Raw genomic sequence first — 23,538 nt, 5'->3', positions numbered from 1 at the left:
GGAGGGAAATGAAAGGCGACACAAGCAGAAAGCATAATTCATTTAACCTCTAAACAGAAATGAATCAATTCATATTTTCCATGTGCGATTTCAGGGGGCGACAATTACTATTCCATCTGTCTCAGGTGGGCTCATTGTCCAACAACACTGTCCTTCTTTATGCAAGTTCCCAGAAGAACAGATTAATTGCAGAGGTCCAGATTACACAAAGCAATTAAGCAGAATGCAGTTATAGCTCAACATAGAGACCTAAAGGGAATCACTACCTGTTGAAGATGGTGGCTCCCCCCGCCCTCCACATATATATATATATATATATATATAGATAGCAGGGAGTAGCAGGGAGCCACCATCTTCAACACACTATATATATATAGTTACAGGAACATTAAAGTGCTAAGCAATGGTGCAAATATTTTCAATAGGCTAGAGAAGCATATAGAGAAGCTCGCAAAAACATATGGAAAGAGCAGTAGAACGGTCTATTATGGGGGACTGAAGAAGAAAGTACTTTTTTAAAAAGTCACAACCACCTCATAGGTAATTTAGTTTTATTGCATTTTATAATGCCATTGTCCATACAGATTACATGCAGCTAGATCTACTGTACAAGGGTTTACCGTCTGCCAGAGCAGACACACAGAAGTCCAGAGTACAAATACACAGCAATGCTATTTCCTTTGTACAGGATGGGAAAATGGCAGTGTGAAGCAGTAGAGGAGGATGGTTCAAAGGTTTAGACATCCTCCTCCCTCCCCAATAGCCTTCCCTTCACACTGACCTACCACCTGCCAAACGGAGGATCACATCAAACCAACAAATGGGAGGAAGAAAAATACCCTCCACAATACTAAGGTCATTTCATGTCCTGCCCTTTACTTGTACCTTCCTGGGTACCAGAAGGTGAAAAGACAGTGGATAAGGGCTGACATGCCACATTCCCCCACTCCTCCCACCTTATGTTGGGGACCAGGATGAGAGAAAAGAGATCCATTCACAAGATAAAAGGTTTAATTAGAAAAAGCCCCTGAGGGCCAAAGTAAAGTATTACAAATGAGCAAATCAGGTCATTTCTGGAAACGTGTTAACCTCTCATTTCCATTTAAGGAGATCACTGACCCCTCCCGCCCATGGCTCATACTGAACTGCTTAGTTGATATGATCTCAGAAATCACTAGTCATTGGTTCTTGGGTGTTTTCCTGCCACCTGAGATGCAGTAAGAGATTTGGAAGACAAGACTGTCAAGTGATGAAAAGCTCAGAGAAGCAGAGCCTCTGCTCTTTGGGAAGGTCAACAAGAAAACTGCTCCACCCAGCATATTATCAAGGGTGAAACAATGGGCCCCCAGCATTTCACTCCAGTCACAGAGCAGCAGCAGTGCCATCCATAAGAACTCCAAGTTGATAATTCTTTCAGCACTTCAGAATGGTCTAAATCTGAACCCTCCCTGCAAAAAAAAAAATGCAGAATGGCAACATTTCTGTGTAACTGAAGACCTGGATCCTGCACCTTTGACTTTCAGGGGATGGATAAAACAGAACAGGATCCTGTGGATTCTTCTGAGTGGGATTTTTGTCTCTGTCCTTGAAAAATACCTAGATTAAAATTATGTAAACAAAATACAAACAGAAACACGCACCTTTGGTTTAGTACAAAGTTTTTTTTTCTGATCCTACTTCTCCAACTCACAATATGCAAGGAGGGAAGAAAAAGGATTACATCTGTGTCCATTTTTTTGGCAATTGTCTCTCTGGTTCCTCCCACCCTCACCATTTCTACCAGCTAGTTTACAAGGGGGGAAAGCCCATAGACAACATAAGAATTGGAACAGCATCCAAGTCAAGTCAAACAGAGAGACAAGAATGGCTTCCTAAATTCCAGAACAAGGAAAACAAAAACCTTTCCTAAAATATTCCCTGCATTAGTTTCATCACAGGATAGTTAAACAGACAACAATAAACTACTTTTAGTAGGTTTTTAACCAGCATATATATCAATATATACATACACGCACTATCCTGCCACAAGTTGTGTTTGGTCTTTCCCACATAACTCCTTTAAAATCCATTTTGAGGTAACAACAAAGCCATGATATATTTGTAATGTAAGTATTACTTGTGGTTTGAGTGAAATGGTGTATTGTGGAAAGATATGTGTGAAAAGTTGTGTGTGCGAAAAACAAGTGTACCTAAAAGAAAGGTTAGAAATGTCATATTTGCAGGCAAAGAAAAGACCGCTAAGAGGCATGCTGATGGTCCAACAATTGGTGTGTGTGTGTGTGGTTCAAGCCAAATAAAACATACATCTATTCGATTCTGTCAAGATGACATGTGGAACAATAGCAATACAATATGAATTTCTGATGATGTAGAAAAAACCATAGATGCAACAGGTGTTTAAAAGATCGTCTCATATATTAATATTTGGACAGTTCCATGTGTGTACTTGTGTTTGCATATATTTGTGGGATGTATTTTTAAAAGTGGCATTGCTGAACAAGTGAAAATTGAACAGAAGTAGAATAGCACTTGGAACCTGCCACAAGAAAACAAAGGCTAGTTAGTCACAAATCTATGGAGAAGGCAAACACTTTTTCACTGCTAGACAAAGAAATAACCTTGCAGATGAAAGCATAACTTTGGTACAGGTTTGGCCAGAGGATTCAATGGGATATATATATCATTGCGTCTCCCATTTTACAGCCTTATTTTGTCAGAAAGGGGCTAGAAAAAATTATATTGATTGCCCAACTTATTCTACTAATACCGAGGAAATCATATCCTTCTATTACCTGGAATCCCTGGGGGCTCTTGACCTCTCAATTTATCTGGATTTATGCCAGTGTAATCGTTCAAACCCTACCAAAGAGCAGGGTTATTGTGTGCCCTAGAATTACTCGCACATTAACTATGCCTAATGTTGTTGATTGGTGCTAAAGAGTTTGTTATCAGTCTGAAAAGCCCCTTTATTAAAGTGTTCTCAGAAAGGCTGAACATTAAAGAAAATTTTCCTGGGTTTCAGGCAAAAGAATTCTAGAACATACAAAGCCCAAGACTGGACATAAGAGATTATGTAACGTAATTTGAATCAGGTTTAAACTACAGATTACAAAAGAAAATGTTGCTAATCATAGCCTTAATCTCTTTTTAAATGGTTTATACAATAAGAAAACCATCACAGTTAAGTTTCCCTTCTTTAAGGTGAAGTAGAGCCCAATAATTTTGAAAATCAAAGAAAGCCTTTGTGACACCTTGCATCAGTGGTACTGAACTACATTTTCTGGTCGGTGTCCCTTTAAGAGTTGAGTGTTAATCAAGTTTAAGCCAAATGAAAGAATATCCTGCTTGTTACTAGAGAACTTTCTTCTGTGAGAAGAGCAGACCATAGTCTACTGACAGGGACAGCCAACAGAGAAACCTGCCATTGATATGAATAAATCGGAGGTCTGCTGCTCTGTTGACAGTGTTTGCAGTTCTACAAGAGCTGAGCCTTGTTGTTTAATATATGTAAATAGCCAAAAAAATACACATGGAAACCTAATCAAAGGGGCCTCCATATGTGTGTGACAGAGTGTGTAGATGACCAAGAACTTATAAGGCAAAGATCAGAACACTCTTGCTTTGCAGTACCCTTTTTTATGGGGACAATGCAGTACCATTTTACAATGGTAAGCAATGTAAGAGAGCAAGATGAAATCAAATTCCAGCTGTAAAAAAGTGCTTGCCAATAACAAACCACAGCATGGGGACGGGGGAGAAATAAAGAGGAACAGCTTTACATTAAGTCATTTGAATGTCCACAGGTATAAGCTTGACATATTGTGACCCACTCTTCAAGATCTCATCTTTTATTAGCCAAACTTCAGAGGTACATGCTGGTTCCCCTCAGGACCAGGAATTGATTCAAAAGCTAGAGAGGTTTATGCCAAGCCTGTAGCAAAATCCTGGCTTCAACATGCAAGACGTATGTTTGAAAACAGCACATTCAATGTTTGAAACCTTGTTGATTGCAAAACAGGATTACATGCCAGTCTGGCATTCTGTGAGGCAGGAATTACTTGCTGAAGGAACCAAACACTAATAATTTCCATCACAGATGAGCATACATAGTTCTCCTTCTATGATTAGTTATATAATGGCATAGCTTTCACTGACATGGTAAACCTGTGTCTGGATTGAATCTTCTCAGACTGTATGTGGGTCTGACTATACAATGCCTGACTATACAAAAAATTGTTGCATGTAGAAAATGAAGTATCAACGAGAACCTTAACACTATCGTTTTCTACAGGAAGGGAATGTATGTACATTGTGAGGCCTTCTCCTCTAGTTTGTACTATGGCCCAGACCACAGGATTTCAGTTCAGCGAAAACTTGGTCTAATACTATTTTCTGAATATGTATACATTAATACTGCTGCATGCAGAGGAGCTATAATTGACAGAGAAGGGAAACAATGTATCATGGACTGGAAAAGCTTTCTTTTGGGTCAGGCCTTGGGATCCCTAAAAACACTGTACTTGTGAGTGGACACAGATCTTGCTTCTACTGGAAATGTAATACGTTGCCTAATCCAATGATATAGACATTATTGGTGGGAAAGTCAATACCATTGCAATGTAAGTTATCTGAAACCATCATGGCTTTTCCAACTGCAATTCAGTCCCTCTTTATGTATACTCTGATTCTGTTGGAAAGCTTTACAATGCTACCCACTTTTAAGCTGCAGGTATATGCGTATGCAGGAGGGGTGTTGCATGTCTGAGTAGCTCCCCTCAGAAGAAAAGTAGCAAGTTAGGGAAAAGAGTTTAGCTTAGATTTCTCCCTGACAATAAGCATATCCTGGAGTTCCCCCACCTCGCCCCAAAATCAGACAGCATTCAAAGATGGATTTCCTATCTGCAGCCTCAAGTGACACAATCCAGGCAAAGTTTTACCATTTTAATAGACTGGCTATCAGATAACCAACAGTAAAGGCATGATTTGTCAGTTATTTCTCTTCCTACTGGTTTGGGATAGTGGGTGGTAAACATATTACCCATGAGCACCATGTTCCCTTTCCTTGGACCTCTCCTTTTAAGTAGGTAAGGCGAACAAACCCAAACAGGAAGGCAAAGGTTTTGGTTTAAACAGAGACAATTATATTTCTAGAGAGATAATCCCACAAGGGGGAATGGTTACAGTTCAGACCTTGACTGTACACAGTACCAGGAAACACCATGTCAATACTGGCAGAACAACATATACTGGGCAGCCCAGGACCAGCTGCAGATGCCCAACACACAGAATCAATATTGTACCAGGTAGAAGTATAAACAGACTGAGGTCAGTGAGTCAAGATGGCAGCCTCTTTGAAGAGATCAAACTAGTAACTAAGCAGCTGCATCAGTAGGAATGGATGGAAAGGAAGAAATTTATAACAATGGGGAATAGCCACTCCACTTTGGGAGTTGTTTGCAGAGTAACTGAACAGAAGACTGTCTTGATTCATCATGATTCAATGGACCTAAGTTTATACACTGCACAGAATGAGATGGTAGATTTCTGGAATGTGCTATCTCAAATTGTAGGGATGTGTGGATGTCAATGTTTTCATGCTCACATGAAAAATTCCATATATATATATAATAAACTACTGCAGCAGGAAGACAACTACCAAGTTTTCTTCCTGCGGCACTAGTTAAAAGCTATTGAGCTTTGGACAAAGGTGAGGCATTGGAAGAATATGACATTGCCCCTCCACACATACCCCCTACAGTCCGAAACAGGGCAGTTCAAAAGTCCATTATTTTATTCTATGCAATGCATAGGGTGGCATGAGGAACTACAATGAGTCTGCTATTTTTGAGCAATATCTTTGTCCAGACAATGCCTCAAAGAACAGACATGGATCCCAATTATTTTGGAAGATGAGGAGGAGGGATAAGGATAACACCTTTTGTAATTAAAGAGACAATGACTGAAAATAAGAGAAAAATACCAACTGGTGCAGAAAAAAATTGCTGAAGAGCTGAAATGAAGGTAGTTATGATATATAAAGGAAGGATAAAAGTGTAGTGGGAAAAGGTTCAGAAGTGACCCATGGAATGCAAACTCTATCTAGAGTCCACAGGGTACCCTTGATTAAGAACAAACAGCAAACAAAGCAGCAATCCATGATTCTGGCCTACCTTCATTAGAGACGTACAAAACAGCACCTGTAAACTTTGGTTTAAATAATAATTTAAAAAATAATCAAAAGAAAGTGACAAAGGGCTAGGGGGTGTAGGATCTTTGTGAATTTATCTTTTTTGGCCAATGTCGGAATAAATCAGAAAAAAGCACCAGACAGAACAAAATAAAACAGAAGTGTTTTGGTTTATGCTTCTTGTCTAAGAAAGGTCTTTGGTTAATGGTTAAGCCAATTGTAAAACATTCTGTAGAGAGTAGCTAGGGAGGCATTTAAAAGTGGTCCCAAGAGGAAAAGTGAGGTGTGATGTGTGTTCAGACTAATGATGGATGGCTTCTGGAGTTGAGTTGGACCTGGAGTGATAGATGGATAAGTCATATAGGGCTTTGAGGAGTTCTCAGCTTCTATGTGGCAATCTTGGCTGAAGATCAATTGCTGGCTGTGGATAGTCTCTCTGAAGACCTCCTATATGCTTCTGCAATTTGATTAACATATCTTAAGCATGGTCGCCTCCAACTTACTGCAGCTTAAAGATTGCTCCTTTTTCACTATAGGTATATAGTCCACTTCCCTTCAAATTAGAGCCACTCAGTTCTTATAGGTGATGTCTCTAATTCTGCTATCTATTGGAAAAACTAGGAAACAGTAGGGAGAAATGTATGTTCAGCGGAGACCTCTAGTGTAGGCTCCAGGAAATGGAAACTCCAAACATTGGTAGTTTTCTGAATGAAGACTATGATATTCCTGCATTTGTGCAGCTGTAATTCAATAAAGAAGGGGGACTATTTTCACTCAACCTGCTTTTGACTTTGTTTAGATCTGATAAAACCCAGACCAATTAATCATGTTATTTGAAGGAATGCTTTAGTGTGGAAGTACAATTCCTTTGAGTTACACGGCAATACAATAGTTTAGATAAAAATAATCTCTGAAGCATAAAGCAACAATAAACTGCGACTTAAGGGTTAAACTCCTCTTCTATTAGTCAAATCCTTAAGGGAAAAAAGGGAGATGGGCCAAGAAGGTGGCAGAGATGGTGCCATGTAGCATACTGGAATTTAAGACAGAAATTTGTTAGCACGGTTGACTGGGGAGCCTTCTAGAAGATGTGTCCATGAGGAAAATGGAGCAGGCAGACTTCAGAGGACTCTGCTAAATGGCTTTAGAGAAGTTGCAAAGACTTCTTAGGGAGCACCTTTTACTAAGTGAGGCATCCACTCTTGATTCCAACCATTATTCATCTACCACAGAATCAGGGGTATATAGGAAGACTGCCATTAAGAGAAGGTAAAGTAGAGGTTAAAAAACACAAGGAGCACAAGTTGATTTCTTGTCATTCTGTGAACTAAACCTGGGAATTAAAGAGGGGGGATTATCATGGTCTGTCAGCTGTTGAAAGTGCACTTTAAATAGGAGTTTCAACACCATTAGAATGCACTGTATAGGGAGAAACAGACATCACTTTGAGTAGCTGAACTACCTCTTTACCCAAAATGCATTTATCTTCACTCTACTAAATACCCCCTGAATTGAATGGTGCTTGGAGCAATGAACAAGCATTGGGCAATTATAAAACACAGAACAGTGCAAAGGATTCTTAAGACAAATTAATTAGAAATATGATGTAATGCCCTCAGGGGCCTTAGAACAGGGAGAAATATCCAGCAAACTGATCTGTGCTTAACTCCAGTGTTCAAGCATGGCTGTGGCAGTTTACTGTTCTAACACAAAGGGCAGAAAATCCCATGCTGGTTTGGAAATTAAACCAAGTTGTCAAGTGCCAGCTAGTAACCAGACTATGCATTTTGGGTGAGCCTTCTGTAGCCCAAGTAGACCTTTAATGCAGGTTACAGATGAGGCAAAATACACACGGGCCTGCTTTAGAATCAGGAGCACAGTACCCATATTTCTTCACCCACCATACGCAAGCCCTACAGTCACTTCTGATTTACCTCAGCTTGCCAGTCTCAGTGGCAAAAGGAGGAAGCTTTTGGAAGCGGCAACAAGAAAGAGTTTGCCCTCTTGTGGAGGGAGGACAGAGGAAGCTTTGGAAACCTGTTGCTGTCTTGTGATAAAGAAAGCTACAAGGATATTTTTTCCCATATATTGTGACGCAAGGCAACGCACACAAAACTGGCAAAAATTAAAAGATGCAGGAAAATTTTTGGTTAACACTGCTTGTTCACCTGAATGATGTTCTTGTTCTACATAATATTTGGGAAACTTCTTGTTCCCTCTCATTAGTACCTTCTGTCTCTGTACTAATGACTAACACATTGGTTGTGGGGGCCGGATTTGTTTGCACTAGACTTCCTAATGGCTAGAAGGAGCAGACTGCTTCATCATAGCTTTGCTGTGTTTGGTCACAAATTAAGGTTTTGTTGACCTTACATATATAATCTCTCTCTCTCTCTATATATATTTATATATATATTGCTTTGAGTTTTGCATGGTCAACCAGCTCTTAGTTTGTTTCTACATCCACACACATTGGCCTGTTCCTTTTCCCTTCCCCATCCCACCCCAAGTGCTTCAGGTTTTGTTGACTTTGTGAAGACAGCTTCACTCACACCTACTAGGCCTTTTCACTTCTCACCACTTCTCCCCATAAACAAGCAATAGTCACACATTCTGGCCTCATCCTCAGAGAAGTGTTTGTTGTTGTTTTTTTAAATGGAAGGGACAGAATGGAAGCTGAAAGGAAGAAGCAGAAGCTGCAGAAGTTAGTCACACCCTGAATTCAGTCTCATGCGGGACCTCCATCAGCTTGATTTCCAATTGTCAAGGTATTGGCTTCTGGTAGTTTCACAATATGTGATGGCACAGAATGGGTATTCATCCCTGGGCTTTATTGATGAGTAAAATTTTGGACTGAAGACCAACTGTCCAGCATGACTGCTTCTTGAACTTGAAAGAGAGATGCACAAACACAGGTTGGAGAAAGAATAACCGAGTGATTTTGCATGCAAGAGACCCTTTGGCTGCTTGCTGACTTACAATGTGTGAAGTACACCCAGTTTGGGATTTTTTTTGTCATTGTTTCTCTCTCAGTCAGAAAATGAACAGAAATATCATGGCCACTGCAGGGGTTCTTGTTTCCAGCGGTTGTTCCAGAATGTATAGATCGTATTAGATGGATCATGGTGTTTGTGTGTGTGAAAAGATTCCTCCTAGTGCAAAGTTCTCAGTGGGATGAACTGGCAGGCTATTAGAAATGTTTTCCAAGGAAAAGTGGGGAACATTCACAGAGGCTCATGGCTTGGATGCTGCCCCCCGTTGGACTGGATGCTTCCAAATTCTTGATTTATGGAAACACAGCACATGAGCTGAAAATGACAGAACACAGAGCAGACAATACGAGACATCTTCTTTTTATCCCCATAGGGGTGGGGTGATGGGAGAGGGGAAAACAAAGACGTTTTCGGACAGAAACAACCTACCATCCTCGTTCACCAATTACAAATCAAAAAAAAAAATTTAAAGAAAGGAAGGGGAAAAGCTCAACTCTGGTATTTTTGTCTTTGTACATCCCCCTCTGTGAATGTCCTTGTAAGAGTCATTGGGATGTAACAGAAGAGAAAGAAAGGTGTGCCTTCAGCAATGGGTAGACTCAAGGAAACCCTTTTGCTTTGCAGAAGTGCCTTAAACAAGATAATGCTGAAGGTCACCTTGAGGAGGTGGGAGCCATTGCTTTGTCTCTGGGGAAGTGCGAGGCCCTAGTGAGGGGGAAAGGCCCTTAAGACAAGTCTTCCACTGGCAACTCCTCCTCCAGGTCTCTCTCATCAGGAATCGTCACATTCTGATTGGTTGTGGCCATAAGTGAAACAGGTCTGCTGTCATCCTCTGTTTCGGTCGGTTCTTCCTTCACATGGACTTGATGGCTGAAGAATGGGAAAACAGAGAAAACAAATAGAATCAAAACAGTACTTTCCTTAAAAGAAAAAGTTATTCAGAAGTCAAGTAATGAGCTTTCTGGGGGACTTACGTGACCAACTCATAATAGAATAAGCCAGTCAGAAACTGAATTTTGGCCAGTGAAATATAGATACTACAACTTTTTTTCAAATTCCCTAAATATTCATGTCTTAATAAGTTTCCTATGGAACAGAAATCTTTGTAGAATTTAGTTCAACTAAATAAGCAGTGGAGAGCTTCATGGGAATTTTAGTTCACTGTATTTCTCCAATAGCAATCTCTTCCAGAGGTTTAAAAGAAAAAGCATACCAACATGATGTACAAGCTTATTTATTTGTTCCCAGTATTATACTGATTTGACAGCATTAACATGTTCTATGTGTTTAACAAGAAGAAATTATTCACCAAACAAATTAGTTTTCTGGCTATCATTAATTGGAAAGAGTCCCCTTCCAAACTTTACTGCCCTTCGGTGGTCTGTAAAAAATGATTGTGTGTTCCTAAAGACACTCCAACAAAATTACACACAATACTAAAACTGGGCAAATTCTTTCCTCTTATTAGGAGCATACAATCAGATACTGGGGATCCTAAAAGACATCCAGCTACCCAGCATCCAGCATCTGAGGCAATCAAAGGATCCAGAGAATGACTGCCAGATCTGGTAACATCATGAAATAATTCTTGGGAATTTAAGAGAACCTGCCTGCCTGCTTTTCAAATTTTTAAAAGGTTCTCTCCATTGTCCAGGAAATAGCATGTCCCCCAGCCAATCTTAGCCCCAGAACCAAACAGGAGAAGGAAATTCTAAACTGCAGCCTTCCATTTACATTCATCATTTTGCACAGCATGTGTAGTGTGCTGCTCCTTGCATCCTGGAAAGGCACCTTTCTTGGATTATGCTTAGATGACTGAATGAATCTTGCGCAGGCTGCCCTTCTTGACAGAGTGGACTGATTAATTTATTACTACTACCTAGCCTTTCATCTGCCCCTTTCCCCCAGTAGAGGATTAGTCAGGAGGCACATTTGGTAGCTGGGTGGTAGAGTTCAGGAAGAGTATTATTTTCATTGTTGTTTGGGGTTGCATGGTTAAATATTTGGTCTGTTTTGATCTTCTGTCTTACTGATTTTGGGAAAGATCACATTTTTCATTGCTTAGGTTTGGATAGATAGGCTCCCTTTCCTCTCCAATGCAACTGGCAGGGTGGGTGGGTGACCCACTACACAGATACTCTGGAAGGTCTACTTTTACTTACAGTTACTAAGTTTGGGGGGGAACACTGCTCTAGAAAATCAGAGGCCATTTTTTCACAGCTTTTTCCACTATGCAGAGGGTTGCTAGGGGTACCTTATTCAAATGGCTGTTAAATTGGCCCAATTCACTTGAAACTTGACCAGTCTTTAGAAGAGAGGGTGCACTGGGTTCCCTAATATTTTAATAGAATTTAGAGAAAAAAGTCCTCTCAGGAAAATCTGCTATTTTCCCTGCATTCGAAACAACGGGCAGACATTTAATCTACTCTTAACAAAAAATGGAAATGGAACCTGACGAGCCTTCACAGCATGACAAAAACATTTCTGAGAATTCTTAAAACCAATACGTCTTCTCTTTCTTAAATTACAATATATAATTAAAGTGATAATTTTTCCAGTGCACACCTCTACCTCTTAACACCATAGTAGTGCTTAGGCACTACAACAGGAAGATATCTACATGTCAGCCTGTGCTGAAGGAGGAATCTAATTTATAATAATAACATTCAATTTATATACCGCCCTTCAGGACAACTTAACGCCCACTCAGACCAGTTTACAAAGTGTGTTGTTATTATTCTCATGACCCTGTGAGGTGGGTGGGGCTGAGAGAGCTCCAAGAAGCTGTTACTGACCCAAGGTCACCCAGCTGGCTTCAAGTGGAGGAGTGGGGAATTAAACCCGGTTCTCCAGATTAGACTCTTGTCACTCTTAACCACTACACCAAACTTAAGTTAAAGTGCTTTGAGTTGCAAATATGACAAGAATTACTAGGAAACTAACTTAAAATACCAGATTCATGTTTGCTCATTGACATTAGAAGCTGTCCATCTGTAAATTTACTTATATTTTGACTGTAGCCATTATAAGTTCAAAGTCAAGTTCTGTCATACTGTTTGGTCAATACTGTAGTTCATCTCTTCCATTTCAACATTTCTGGATCTCCATTTATTTTCCCTTGGCTATATATCAATGTTTCTTCTTGCTATACACCATACTTCCAAACTACATATTAATCTCCAAACATGGCAGCAAGAAAAAAGCAAGCCTATGAGAAGCAGTGCTTACCTATATTGTTGTGGTGAAAGTCGGGGGCTATTGCTGCCGTTACTGTTGACTTGTTCTACAGTGCTGCTTACGTCATCGTGACCAACATGCAGCATGCCACTAGTGGAACTTGTGTTGATCATGGTGGGGCTGTTCAGAAGAGGGAAGTTACTTTCTGCCAAGGCTGCCTGAAGACACACAGAATGCTACAGTAAAGCAACCACGCTACAGTAGCATTTGCTGATTACAAACTTATGAGGGAAAAGACATACTGTGAGCATACTCAAAGAGGAAAATAATGACTTCTACTCAGCTTTAGTTTTTCTAAGTAAACTTCAGCACATCACTGACGATGGGTTTGCAAGATAGTCTCGTTTCCCCTGAGACACTGAAAAATACAAGCTGATTGTAAAGCTCCTCTAGTTCTGGAAGAGCTCAATAAATTAGGAAAATGAGAACCAGGGTCTTATGAAAATCTTGTCAATGGACTTTCTTAATCTCAGTTTTATTGTTATCTAGAATAATGGAACCAGACCCTTGGGTCTAACTGTTTAAGACCGATGTCAGAAGGTGAGTTTTTGATGAGTGCCGATTAGGATCTTCATCTCATTGGCTCACGGTGACCAGAAGCTTAATTTGTTAGGACTGATTAAATAGTACCAGGTTAGGCTCATGTCTTAGAAAACATGCCAGCATTTTGTTAGTATTCCTTAATCCATCACTCCAGCATCTTTACTCCATATTTGGATGTTGCTCTTATTCATGTTCCTATCATGATCTTTCATCTCGCTAGCCTGTTTAGCCTGTTAAGCCAAGGCCCCCAACTTTATTATTCTAGAAGTGGTTTTATTCTATAGTACATTTTTGGGGAAATGGGATAAAATTTATACAACAGTTTTTTTTAAGTAATGCTTTAAAGTCACAGATAAAGTTCAAATGCTCGTCCTATCCAGAAAGGTTAAAACAAAAGAACTCCAAACCCTGCCCCAAATGTATATGTAATCATAGTAAAAGGGGCTTTCCTTTTAAATTTATGTAGAAAAGTAAAATTTCTTCCATGTTTAGAGCATCATGTTGGTGGTCATGACAATAAGCTTAGATGGCTTTAAGAAAATATCAGACAAACCCAGACCCATGAGGTCTATCAATGGTTATTGAGCTATAATAACCAAATGGAACCTCCATGTTCAGAGGCAATAATCCCAGGGAAGGTCCTTATTCTCGTTCTCTGCTTATGAAATCCCAGAGGCATTGTTGAGTCTAAATTATAAACACAGCACTCTTTCTGATACACTTAGTCTAATGGGAGCAGCATCGCACATAAAATCGTCTTCAGTAGTGAGGTCTTACCTGGTAGCTGGCATTAAGTGCTCCATAACTAAGGCCAGAAATCATGTTTTTGACTAAAGTTGGACTCCTATAAACAAAAGAAGCAGCTGTTAGCATTTCTATCCAAGCATAAGATTGGGATAAACAGAGGGAACAAGGAAGGAAAAGCAGCTGCAGACGTTCAGTGTTCTGTTTTCCAGACAGTGAAAATACATACTGCTGATGGTAAAAGATTGCAATTAGTCCTATTTTTTTCCCTTTTCTCATCTATTACTACCTAAAACTTTAATTAGTGCCAATAATGTGTTAAGCTCTGTTACCATCAGCCTGTTATGTCATCTCAGGCATGTCCCCAGACTGGATGTATTACTGTCAGGAAACTGAACATCCAGACTGCTACTAGAGGACAAATGCTGTGTTGCCATGCATTTCAGACTCTGAGTTGCAGTATTGTTACAAATGCCAGAGATTTCTTAACCCTATTGCTTAACAGCTGAGAAATACTTCCATTTCATATCATTTCTCTGTTCATTTCATGTAATCATGTTGGTTATATCAACACTAAATGCAACAGATTTTTCATAGTTACAGGATTTTTCATACCACCAGTGTAAACTACCAATTGCACACTATGTTGTCTATGCGACTGTGACAGATTGCACATTTTAAAAAGCCTGGAAGTGCTGTACACACATAGCTGCAAGACTGTTAAGGGTTAATCCCTCATAGAGTCAGAGAGCTTTGAGTGACAGGCTACTCCAAGGGATCTGATTGGGTAGCCTGAGCTGGAAAGAGGTGGGTCTGTTTTCAATCCTAGCAGAGAGTGAGTGTGAAGAGTTGGGAGATAAAGTACTAATGGAGAGTAGTTTTAACACCAGCAGGAGAACTGGGGAAAGTTGGCATGGAAGTTTCAGAAGTATGTACAGACTCCCAAATGGGCCAAAGAAAGGAGATAGATCATCTAGGGAGAGGAGATTTTCCCTACCCAGTCAAACAGGGAGGTAAGCTCTGGAGAGTGAAGAGATCCCTGGTCAGGTGTGGTTGGAAATTGCCTGAGGAGACCTTCAGATTCAGTTAATGACTGAGGGAAAGCATTGGTGTGTGAAGAGAAAAGGATTGGGGTACTAGTGTTGGTACTACCATTCCTAACTCCAGAAGAGAAAGAGAATACTAAAAGAAAGTATACTAGAGTGCCTGGGGAAATATAAGAGAACCAAAGCCTCAAAACAAAGTAAATAAACTAGTTAGTTACTTTTGGAATTTTAAAAACGCCTGTGGTGCCATTTCTGCTGTTTAAGGACAAGGGAACATCACAGAACCCACCAGTGTTATTTCCTTGCAAATGCATTCAGAAACTGCATAAACCACATGCAACATTGACACCAGTATTCCTTATTGCTATTATGCTTAAATATATAGACCTAAAATGATTTACATCATGAGTATACTAATCAACCAACGATGAAAATGATATCTGTAGAAGAAACAGGGTTGTCAGTTTATGCATTTCCCATCCCCTCCTCTTCATTTTTTCCTCCAGCCTTTCTTCCATTTCCTATCGAGTGCACTTCCCTCCTTGTAAAAGCCAAATGTAAACCTCCTTGAACAGTAACTCTAAACAAGTGGTCTCTAAATGAACGACAATAAAGACATGGGGAAACCTTTCTCTGCAACCCAGAAACACGTTTACTGACAATGGGGTTGTTTGGGAAAACAAGAGGAATCTGTGTTTGCACTGCACAGCTACCATCACACAAGGGATTGTGAGAGTGGTGTCCTATGTTAAAGTTCACTTAGACATTGAAACAGGCAATGAATGCATTAATGGATGAAGCAAAAACTGAAACGTGGCTCTAAAAAGTCTAAACCTACAATGGTCCCCTGTAAAAGTAAATGACCATGCAGCCCTATTCCTCAAGTTTAAAAAGGTTTGCACATTTTTCACATAATGTGTTATTCACTGCTGCAAGATGGGGTAATGACTGTTAGCTTCAATATCTCTAAAGAAGGAATGCATAAAATCATGTAGGAAGCCTATTGAAAACAGTTAGCCAAGATAGCGATATTTTACCTCCACGCTCAAAATACCTCCAAATACAAGATGCTGAAGACAAGCCTCAAGATAAGGGCTGGTGCTTTTGTTCACTGCATGTGAATTTTCTAGAAGCTTTTAGTGTATTACAGTTGCACAGATTATTGGACTATGTTGATATTTGGTAAAATCCAGTGGGGCTGTTGCTTAGTTTTGTGCTATACTGAGTGTGCAGTCCATAAAGGAAGGCTCATAGTGGAAATTTTGCTAGTCATGTGCTGTAGCTCCTTCATACTTCCTCTCTCCCCCTCCAATGCAGAAAGACCTTGGACCAAGTCACCCTGACACTGAGCTGTAGCACTTCTCTACCCAAGGAATCTGACTGGCAAACTGTTAGACACACCCTGTCATCTTTGGTGGCCTTCTCTTTTGGTACTCAAGTTCGTCTACAGTCCAGACGGCTCCCTTGACATTTTCCACTCGCACAAAGCACTTATGAAGGCTCAGGTTGTGGCGTACAGCATTCTGCAAGTAGGGAAGAAAAAGAAGGTCATCAAAATGGGTGAGTCTTGCACTGGATAATTTCTCTCCCTTCAAAAACTTCCTAAACAGAGTTCCATGTTAGCAATCATTTGGTTTCTACAAAGATCCTGTTACTAGCCTGACATTAATATCCTTAAATCTTGCTTTTAAGTACAAATAGTGAGGAGATGCTCCTGCCTTGCCATATGCTGAAAACAATATATACAGTGTAATAGCTGCATTTTTAATCTGATTGGTCCCCACTGTACATACTTTTACAGTATTATTCAGTTAAAGTTGTGGCTGACTCAGCACTGCCTCCTGAAGGCTGTCACCTCTTCATGTACACTTGCTGTTCCTCAGACCAAGTAATGACGACTTTTGACAGCATGTGAACATGCCTATGTGCTTCCTTAAAAATATGATCACTGGAATTGAGGTCTCTTGACCACAATGGGGAGGGACAAAATAACAATGGATGGGGAAATAAGGCTTCCCCGCGGACCACACACAGGGGCAGCAGTAGCTGAAGAAAATGTTACTCAAACAAGGAAAGGGCTTCTGTGTGGTAGAAAATGCTACAATACAGTTATTTAAAAAGTCAGGAGGAACACACAAGGAGGAGGAGGACCATTCCACATCAGGCACTGGGTCATTTGCTAACAAGCTGTCACAGAAAAAACATTTTGTGAGTATGGATCTTGTACACATTTCCTACTGAAGTCAACTGACAATGGTTGGCTGGTCTTCTTCTACAAACCAACCTACGTAATCTCTCATTACTGGGAAAATGTGGAGAATGGGAGGGAGAAGACAAGACGAGCAATGAATCCCCAACACTGCAATGCTTGGAAATCCTCAGGGTTTTTTTTTTTTTTTAGCATCTTGCTTGCAGCCCAACCCTCCTCTTTATTCTGTGTTGCCCATCTTTACATTTCTAAATGTAAAATAAAGAAAATGCACGTACACAGGCGGTGTTGCCCCGAGAGAGATACTGGCTCCCTTTTCCCCCTTCCAGTTCCCTGCCATTTGCTACTGCCCCTATTTCATTACCAATTTTAATTTGCCTCTAATTAAATCCTGTGTATTTTTCCGACTCACTTGCTAATCCATGAGGGAGGCAGGAGGCTGGAGTGGAATCTCTCCGAGCTATAATTACAAAGGGCCTAATCACGCCGGGGCTCTGCCTTTGAATAAATTTCCTTGCATTAAGGTTCTCAGATTCTCTGCCTTGCAAATGAGAATGACCCCAATTTCAGGATGTTGGCCTCAGAGGGTTTTTTTTTTATTTCGAGTCCTGATTCGTGATGAGAGACTAATTCGTTACGCTAAAACATTAACAGCAATTTAAGAGGTCGAACGGGGGCCGTATAAACAAAAGAGCTGGCCAAGACAACAAGGCAAAAAAGAGAGATGGGGAACAAACCCCCCATCTCAGAAAGTGTTACAATTTTACAAACTCAACAAATTGGACCATCCCTTACATTTTTGGTTACAGTTCATTTTCCAAACCAACATATTCTTCCCTCCATCTTGAATTATTTACCCAACCGAATATTGGCGATGATGCAGTCGTCCCTCTTCTGTCATGTTTTGGAGGACATGGTCAATGAAACATCCTCTCTCTACATTTTTGTTAAGATGGCAACAGCTTAGCCCAGAACTGTATGGGGCCTAGTGCTGTACACACTTCAAATAAAAGCTACATTAGCCACTAGCATACTGTTATAATTAAGCATGTCTAACAGTGGAGGAAATCCACTGTTATATAGTTATATATAGTTCACAAAGACCATATGGACTGACAGAAAGGCCAAGGGCATTCTCATGCTGGGTGTGCCCATGAAAAGTAATGATCGAGACATTGCATGCCATTTTCCATGGCCATTCATGTCACAAGTCTGTCCACAATTCTAGAAACTAAAGATTAAGCAACTTGAGTCATGGACTGCTCTGCTGCTGCCGGTTCAGAATACTGAATTGTGTTGATCTTCCTGCACCACCTTTCCAATGACATATGAATAACTCATGACGCTTCTCTTTCTTTCTGTGACACTGAAGTGGCCGCAATGAAAGATCCAAATAAGTCCTCAGATCTCAGTGGATCCATCAGAGTCTCACAGTTTATCTGACTCATGTCACAATAGTGTTCTTTTCGAAGGGAGTCTGAAATGACTTACCAAGCTCCCCAAAGGGAGCCTCATGTAAGAATGAGCAGTCCTGCAGAACGTAAGAGGAAGAGCTCAGGGTCTCACTAAAAATTCTGTAACCTGATGTTTTGACTTTTGGTAAAGCAAACTCCTGTATGGGATTGTAATTGCTGGAAACCACATTTGCTTCTATTACAAATGACCGCCTTTTATTATTGGCCCTGTACTGAAAAAGTTTTAAAACCCCAGCACTCTCTAGTACAGAAATCAGCAGATTAACAGGTAAGAGAGCATTTTTTAAAAACCCACACTGGGGATAATTCTAACTCTTATTTTATTAGTGTGGCTCTGCTACTGTTGGGCAGATGACTCTCTTAAAGTGTGTAGCTTTTTGTGTCTTTAATTTTTCCCTTGGCTGATGAGGTCCATGATGAACTCTGAGATCTCCCCCTGCCTCTCCCCAGAGCAATAATGAATTTTGGTTCCAAGGGGGTTTGTGCACAATGTTAACCACTGATCAGAGGGCTGTTGTAGCTGCTACCATTTAAGAATCAAGCATGCTTTTCTGATCAGACCCACAGATCCAAACTCAGGCTGCCTTAGCACCTGCCTTACTGGTGTTTTATTGGTCTAGGTCTGCACTCACAATTGAAAATAGAATCCGATCTTATCATATACATGAGGCCAGAAAGGAAATGGAGGAAAGGCAAAGATTTGCCCAAGGTCACACTATATGTGCCAGTGAGCCTTCCTTGAAAATTCCACTTGAGATTTTATGTCAAAATCAGCCATGTACGGATCAGTCCCATCCTGGTGGAAAATTCTTTTTCAGAATCAACCTCTCTGTTCATGGCTATTCTGGTAGCATTTGTTCTTCTGAAGAACCTAAGCTTCCCAAGCACGTTGTGTGGTACATGAACTCCTAGGCACCCCGCTTGATAGAAATAGAATGGTGCTAAAATGTCTTTTCTTTGCCTTGCTCCTGCAGTCCCCTACTCCAGGGGGGCTTCTTGCAGGATTTTAATGCGGCTTTTGTATTTTGACAGTATTTGTTTAATGCCAGGCTTGGCTGCTGTGTTTGCTTCTTATCTTTGCCTTTTCTAATGATGTTTGCTTTATGCCCCTGGCCCAGGCTTTCAGCTCCTGCACCAACCATTCAGCATTTCTCTCGGCTCCCTGCTATGTGTGCTGCGGCTGTCATAACCAACAAAATCCTCCTCACACCGGCCTCTTTGCAGGCACCTCTCGCTTTTCCTCTTGGCACCTGTTTACTTTGCACTCATCCAGTTCCTACTGCCCAAGTACCTCAGAGTGTTCTAAAAAGACAGCTATAGATTAAATCATCATAAAAAAAATAAAAACGCTTTCTTTGACAGACAGACAAACTATTTTTTTTTCTGGAACATGCCTCACTGCTTCACTTTCCTCAGCACTTCTCTAATAGCATCATTTTTCTTTAATTTTACCAAAGAGGAAAAAGAAAAAGTGTAACACATCTGGAATTTTTTTCTGTAAGGAAGAAACAGCCATTTTGAAAGAAATAAAACATATTTTAAAGCCAACTTTCATAGTAAGAGGCTTCTAAATAAAGTGTTTCCACCTATACTAGTAAGTTAACATTTCTAATTTACACAAGATATGAAGTACAAGTGAAATGTGCAAAACATCAGTGACAGATGCAGTAGTAGATATTTCTCTAGCCACTATTCACTGTTCTCAATGTCTGAAGCAGAGCCTAAACATTTGGATTCCCAGCCTATGACATTACCAGTATTCTAGTTATACATCTTCTGTGAGGGCACATTATTTTAAATAAGACTGACACATCACATCTGAAGAACAAGCAGTGGTTAGCATGTCTTAAAAATGTGGCACTGTTGTTTCTTTCTAGTGGACTCTGTTTGCATCATACACAGGTTGAATGTTTTTATGAATGTGATGTATTTATATGTAATGCTCTACCTCAGCCATTAGGGGGACTCAGTGTTTGACACACCATCTTCATAAGCTCTAAAGAAGATTGCACTTGCAGCCTTCAATTTGTTTAGAAGTACCTTTTCACAGACACCCCTCCTTGTTAATACTGTGGTTAATACTCCTTGTTTAGTAGAGAAAATAACTTTAGACACGTCTTTAGACACATCTATGATTCTATGATCTTTCCCTACTCTAAAACACAAACGTTCACAAGACTTACACACTTAACGGTCAAAGTACAAGAATCTAAATAGAGTCACAATAATTAACCTTATAATTCTTCACATCTAAGAGGGAACAGGTACTGCAGTCATGTTAATGATACACTCTTTATATGTTACTTTTAAAGCTATACTCTAACTCCCATGTAAAAAAAAAGGATGCAACTCAAATGTGTGCACAAATGCTTTTTTACTGTTGACGTATGTGGAGAAGCGACTAGCCAGAGGGAAAAAAGAGGCAGAGACACAGATGCTATAAGTGCCATTCATACATGCTAGGCACACACTTTCACTACGCTGGTTTTTAAAGAGCCGCACATAAAATAGTCTTTGGAAGGTCTCAGAGGGTTAAGTAGGCAAGATGAAGGTAGTGAAGCCAGAGGAAAATTCAGTGGTGCAAGACACTGGAATGAGAGAATGGGAGACAGGTTGGGAGCAAAGGTTCCAGACAGAGAATGAAATGAATGAGTGTATAGCAGGATTGTACCAGTCTTGCACATCCATTTGTCGGGGGTGGGGGAACTGCCAAGACAAGCTTTTGTTGAGGATCCGAACTATGGAACAAAAACCAGCTTATGAAAACTCAGAGGATGAGCCCAGCCTGGAACCTGGAAGCCATACAAAATTAAGTTACAGGCGAAGCAAGGCAATGGTTCTCATGCTGGGGACATTTAAGCTATGCATTTCCCTTCCCTGATGCCATTGTTCATGGCCGGCCACCCAGACACAGGCTCAGCACAGCAGCAGGAAAATAACTTATTTGGGAGCCCAGGGTCTGCCAACGGAAGGGACAGCACTTTTTTGGAACATGCAAGCAGGGATTCATTTATTTACAGCACTGGCATGTAAAGGGCTCTCAGGAAAGCCTGTTCACCTGTAGGGAACATAGAGTTCACATTGTGTAAGAAGCAAAAGCAGTATGGTTTCTGTCTAATGAAAACAGGTTTAATTCACACACACACACACGGATATGTTTTTTATGAAAGTTGAGACACAACACCCAGGGCAAGATTGGAATTCACAATATTCCAATCTTGTTGAATCTAAGCAGTTATGGGGATAGACAAGAAACCCCGGGAAACCATATGTATGCTGCCCTTAATTACAGGATGGAAAAAAGGCAGGATATAAATGTAACAACAAACAAATACAAATGTGGAAGAGATTCAATATATTCTCTGGATCAACAGCTGGAAAATGTAATGTACTAAATATAGGTCTTCCATCTAAGTTAACTAGAACACTTCAATTGGTGCAAAATGCTATGGTGCGACTGTTATCAGGAGTGAGCAGGAGCATGAACATCACCCCTATTCTGCAGTCACTCCATTGGCTACCTATCAGTTACCGTGCTCAGTTCCAGGTATTGGTTATCACATACAAAGCTCTTCATGGCCTTGGTCCAGCATGTTTACAGGACTGCCTATGTGCCTCCACAGCAATCTGAACAGGGTCTCCTGCAGGTGCCAGCCTGTACATGGGCTTTCTCTGAGCTAAACTACAAGAGACAAATTACACAAGGATGCTCATGTGAAGGGAGTTGCAATGTTAGTTAGGAAGCTGAGTTTTAAAAGAGATCGGAAGGCTCTGTCAATTTCCCCTCTCTACAGAGCCAGCAAAGATCTCCTCAGAGAGTTTATTTCTTCTTTGCCTCCTAGAAGGGGAGGTAAAACTGACAGAGCCTTGGGGAGGCAAAGAGGAAATTAGCAAACCCTCTGAGGAGCAATCTTTGCTGGCTCTGTAGAGGGGAAATTGACAAAGGGTTCCAATTTCTTTTAAAACTCATCTTCCCAGCTAACATTGCAACTCCCTTCACGTGCGCATCCTTGCGTAATTCTTCCCTTGTAGCTTATCTGTGGTGGCCCCTACCCTGTGGAATGGCCTTCCTGAGGAGGTCAGGACAGTCCCCACTCTTCTAGTTTTCCACAAATGATGTAAAACTGAAATATTCAAAAAGGCTTTTGTATCGTAGTGAAGGGGACTCAGATGCTTCGCTAATGAGTTAGGGACCATAGACTTCACCACTATGTTGCTTTACGTACTGTTGTTTTATATATGTGCTTCATGTTGTCTAATGTCAGTCCTAGAATTGCTTATGTTCTGTTTCAACATTTCTTCAACTCTGTATTGGATTCTTGCTAATGCTATGTCCTTGTAAACTTGTGTTTATTTATCCTATGGCTTTGTTTATGGAAATGTCCTTGATATTGACTGTACTAATCTCACACTGTGTAATCTGCCTTGAGTCTCAGTGAGAAGGCGGACTATAAATGACATAATAATAATAAATAAAAAGCTATACACCAACAAAAGGAGATGAATCACTCCAGGTTTCTAATGTGCAGAAGAGAATGATGGAAGCTGCTTTGAGACTCCAACAGGGAGAAACATAGGATATAAATGAAGTAAATAAATAATGTATTCTGTTTCCAACACACATTCATTTGAAGCACTTAGCTCTAGCTGCTGCTAGATGCAAAGTACTGCACTACATAATTGTCTGAGGAGTCTGGTTTTGATATTTGTTGAGTACACATACAGAGTTTTAGGCCTTCTGTCCTTTGCTGGCTCACCCATAAGGACATTTTGAGGTTCAGAGAGGCCATGACTATATTAAATGGCATGAAAGCGCACAGAACAGAGGACTTAAATACCTCTGGACAACAAAATTCTAGAAGTACATCTTTGGGGAAATCAACATTGCTTTAATCTATACATGCTGCTGTCCTCTCCTAATAGTATGCAAAAGACAAACAGTACAGCAGTTAAGGAGAATTAGCTAGGATTTCATTTTATTAGTAATGGAGTGATATCTATTTTATATTACATTTATTTAAAATTACTTTCATGCTTTGCATGTTTTTAAAAATGCTTTAACTTGGCCTCAGCATCAAGGAAATGGGTAGGATAAAAAGCCAAA

General features: G+C 40.3%; 1 protein-coding gene across 2 annotated transcripts in view; it reads right to left on the bottom strand.

Annotated features, from left to right (window-relative positions):
- Window positions 1-536: 536 nt before the first annotated feature.
- The window catches only part of FOXP4 (forkhead box P4), a 163,355-nt gene continuing 140,353 nt past the window's right edge, over window positions 537-23,538 (bottom strand). For both annotated transcript variants that reach the window (XM_054979224.1, XM_054979225.1), the window contains 4 exons: window positions 16,152-16,273; window positions 13,738-13,804; window positions 12,409-12,575; window positions 537-10,050 (listed from right to left, as the gene is read on the bottom strand). In XM_054979224.1, coding sequence (XP_054835199.1) covers window positions 9,906-10,050; window positions 12,409-12,575; window positions 13,738-13,804; window positions 16,152-16,273 — 501 coding nt within the window. In that variant the 3' untranslated portion in view covers window positions 537-9,905. The remainder of the gene's footprint in view (window positions 10,051-12,408; window positions 12,576-13,737; window positions 13,805-16,151; window positions 16,274-23,538) is intronic.

Source organism: Eublepharis macularius, chromosome 5 (assembly GCF_028583425.1).
Source record: "Eublepharis macularius isolate TG4126 chromosome 5, MPM_Emac_v1.0, whole genome shotgun sequence".
NCBI classification, from domain to species: domain Eukaryota; kingdom Metazoa; phylum Chordata; class Lepidosauria; order Squamata; family Eublepharidae; genus Eublepharis; species Eublepharis macularius.
Note: the sequence above shows the minus strand (reverse complement) of the source record. Positions and strands in the feature narration are given on the sequence as shown.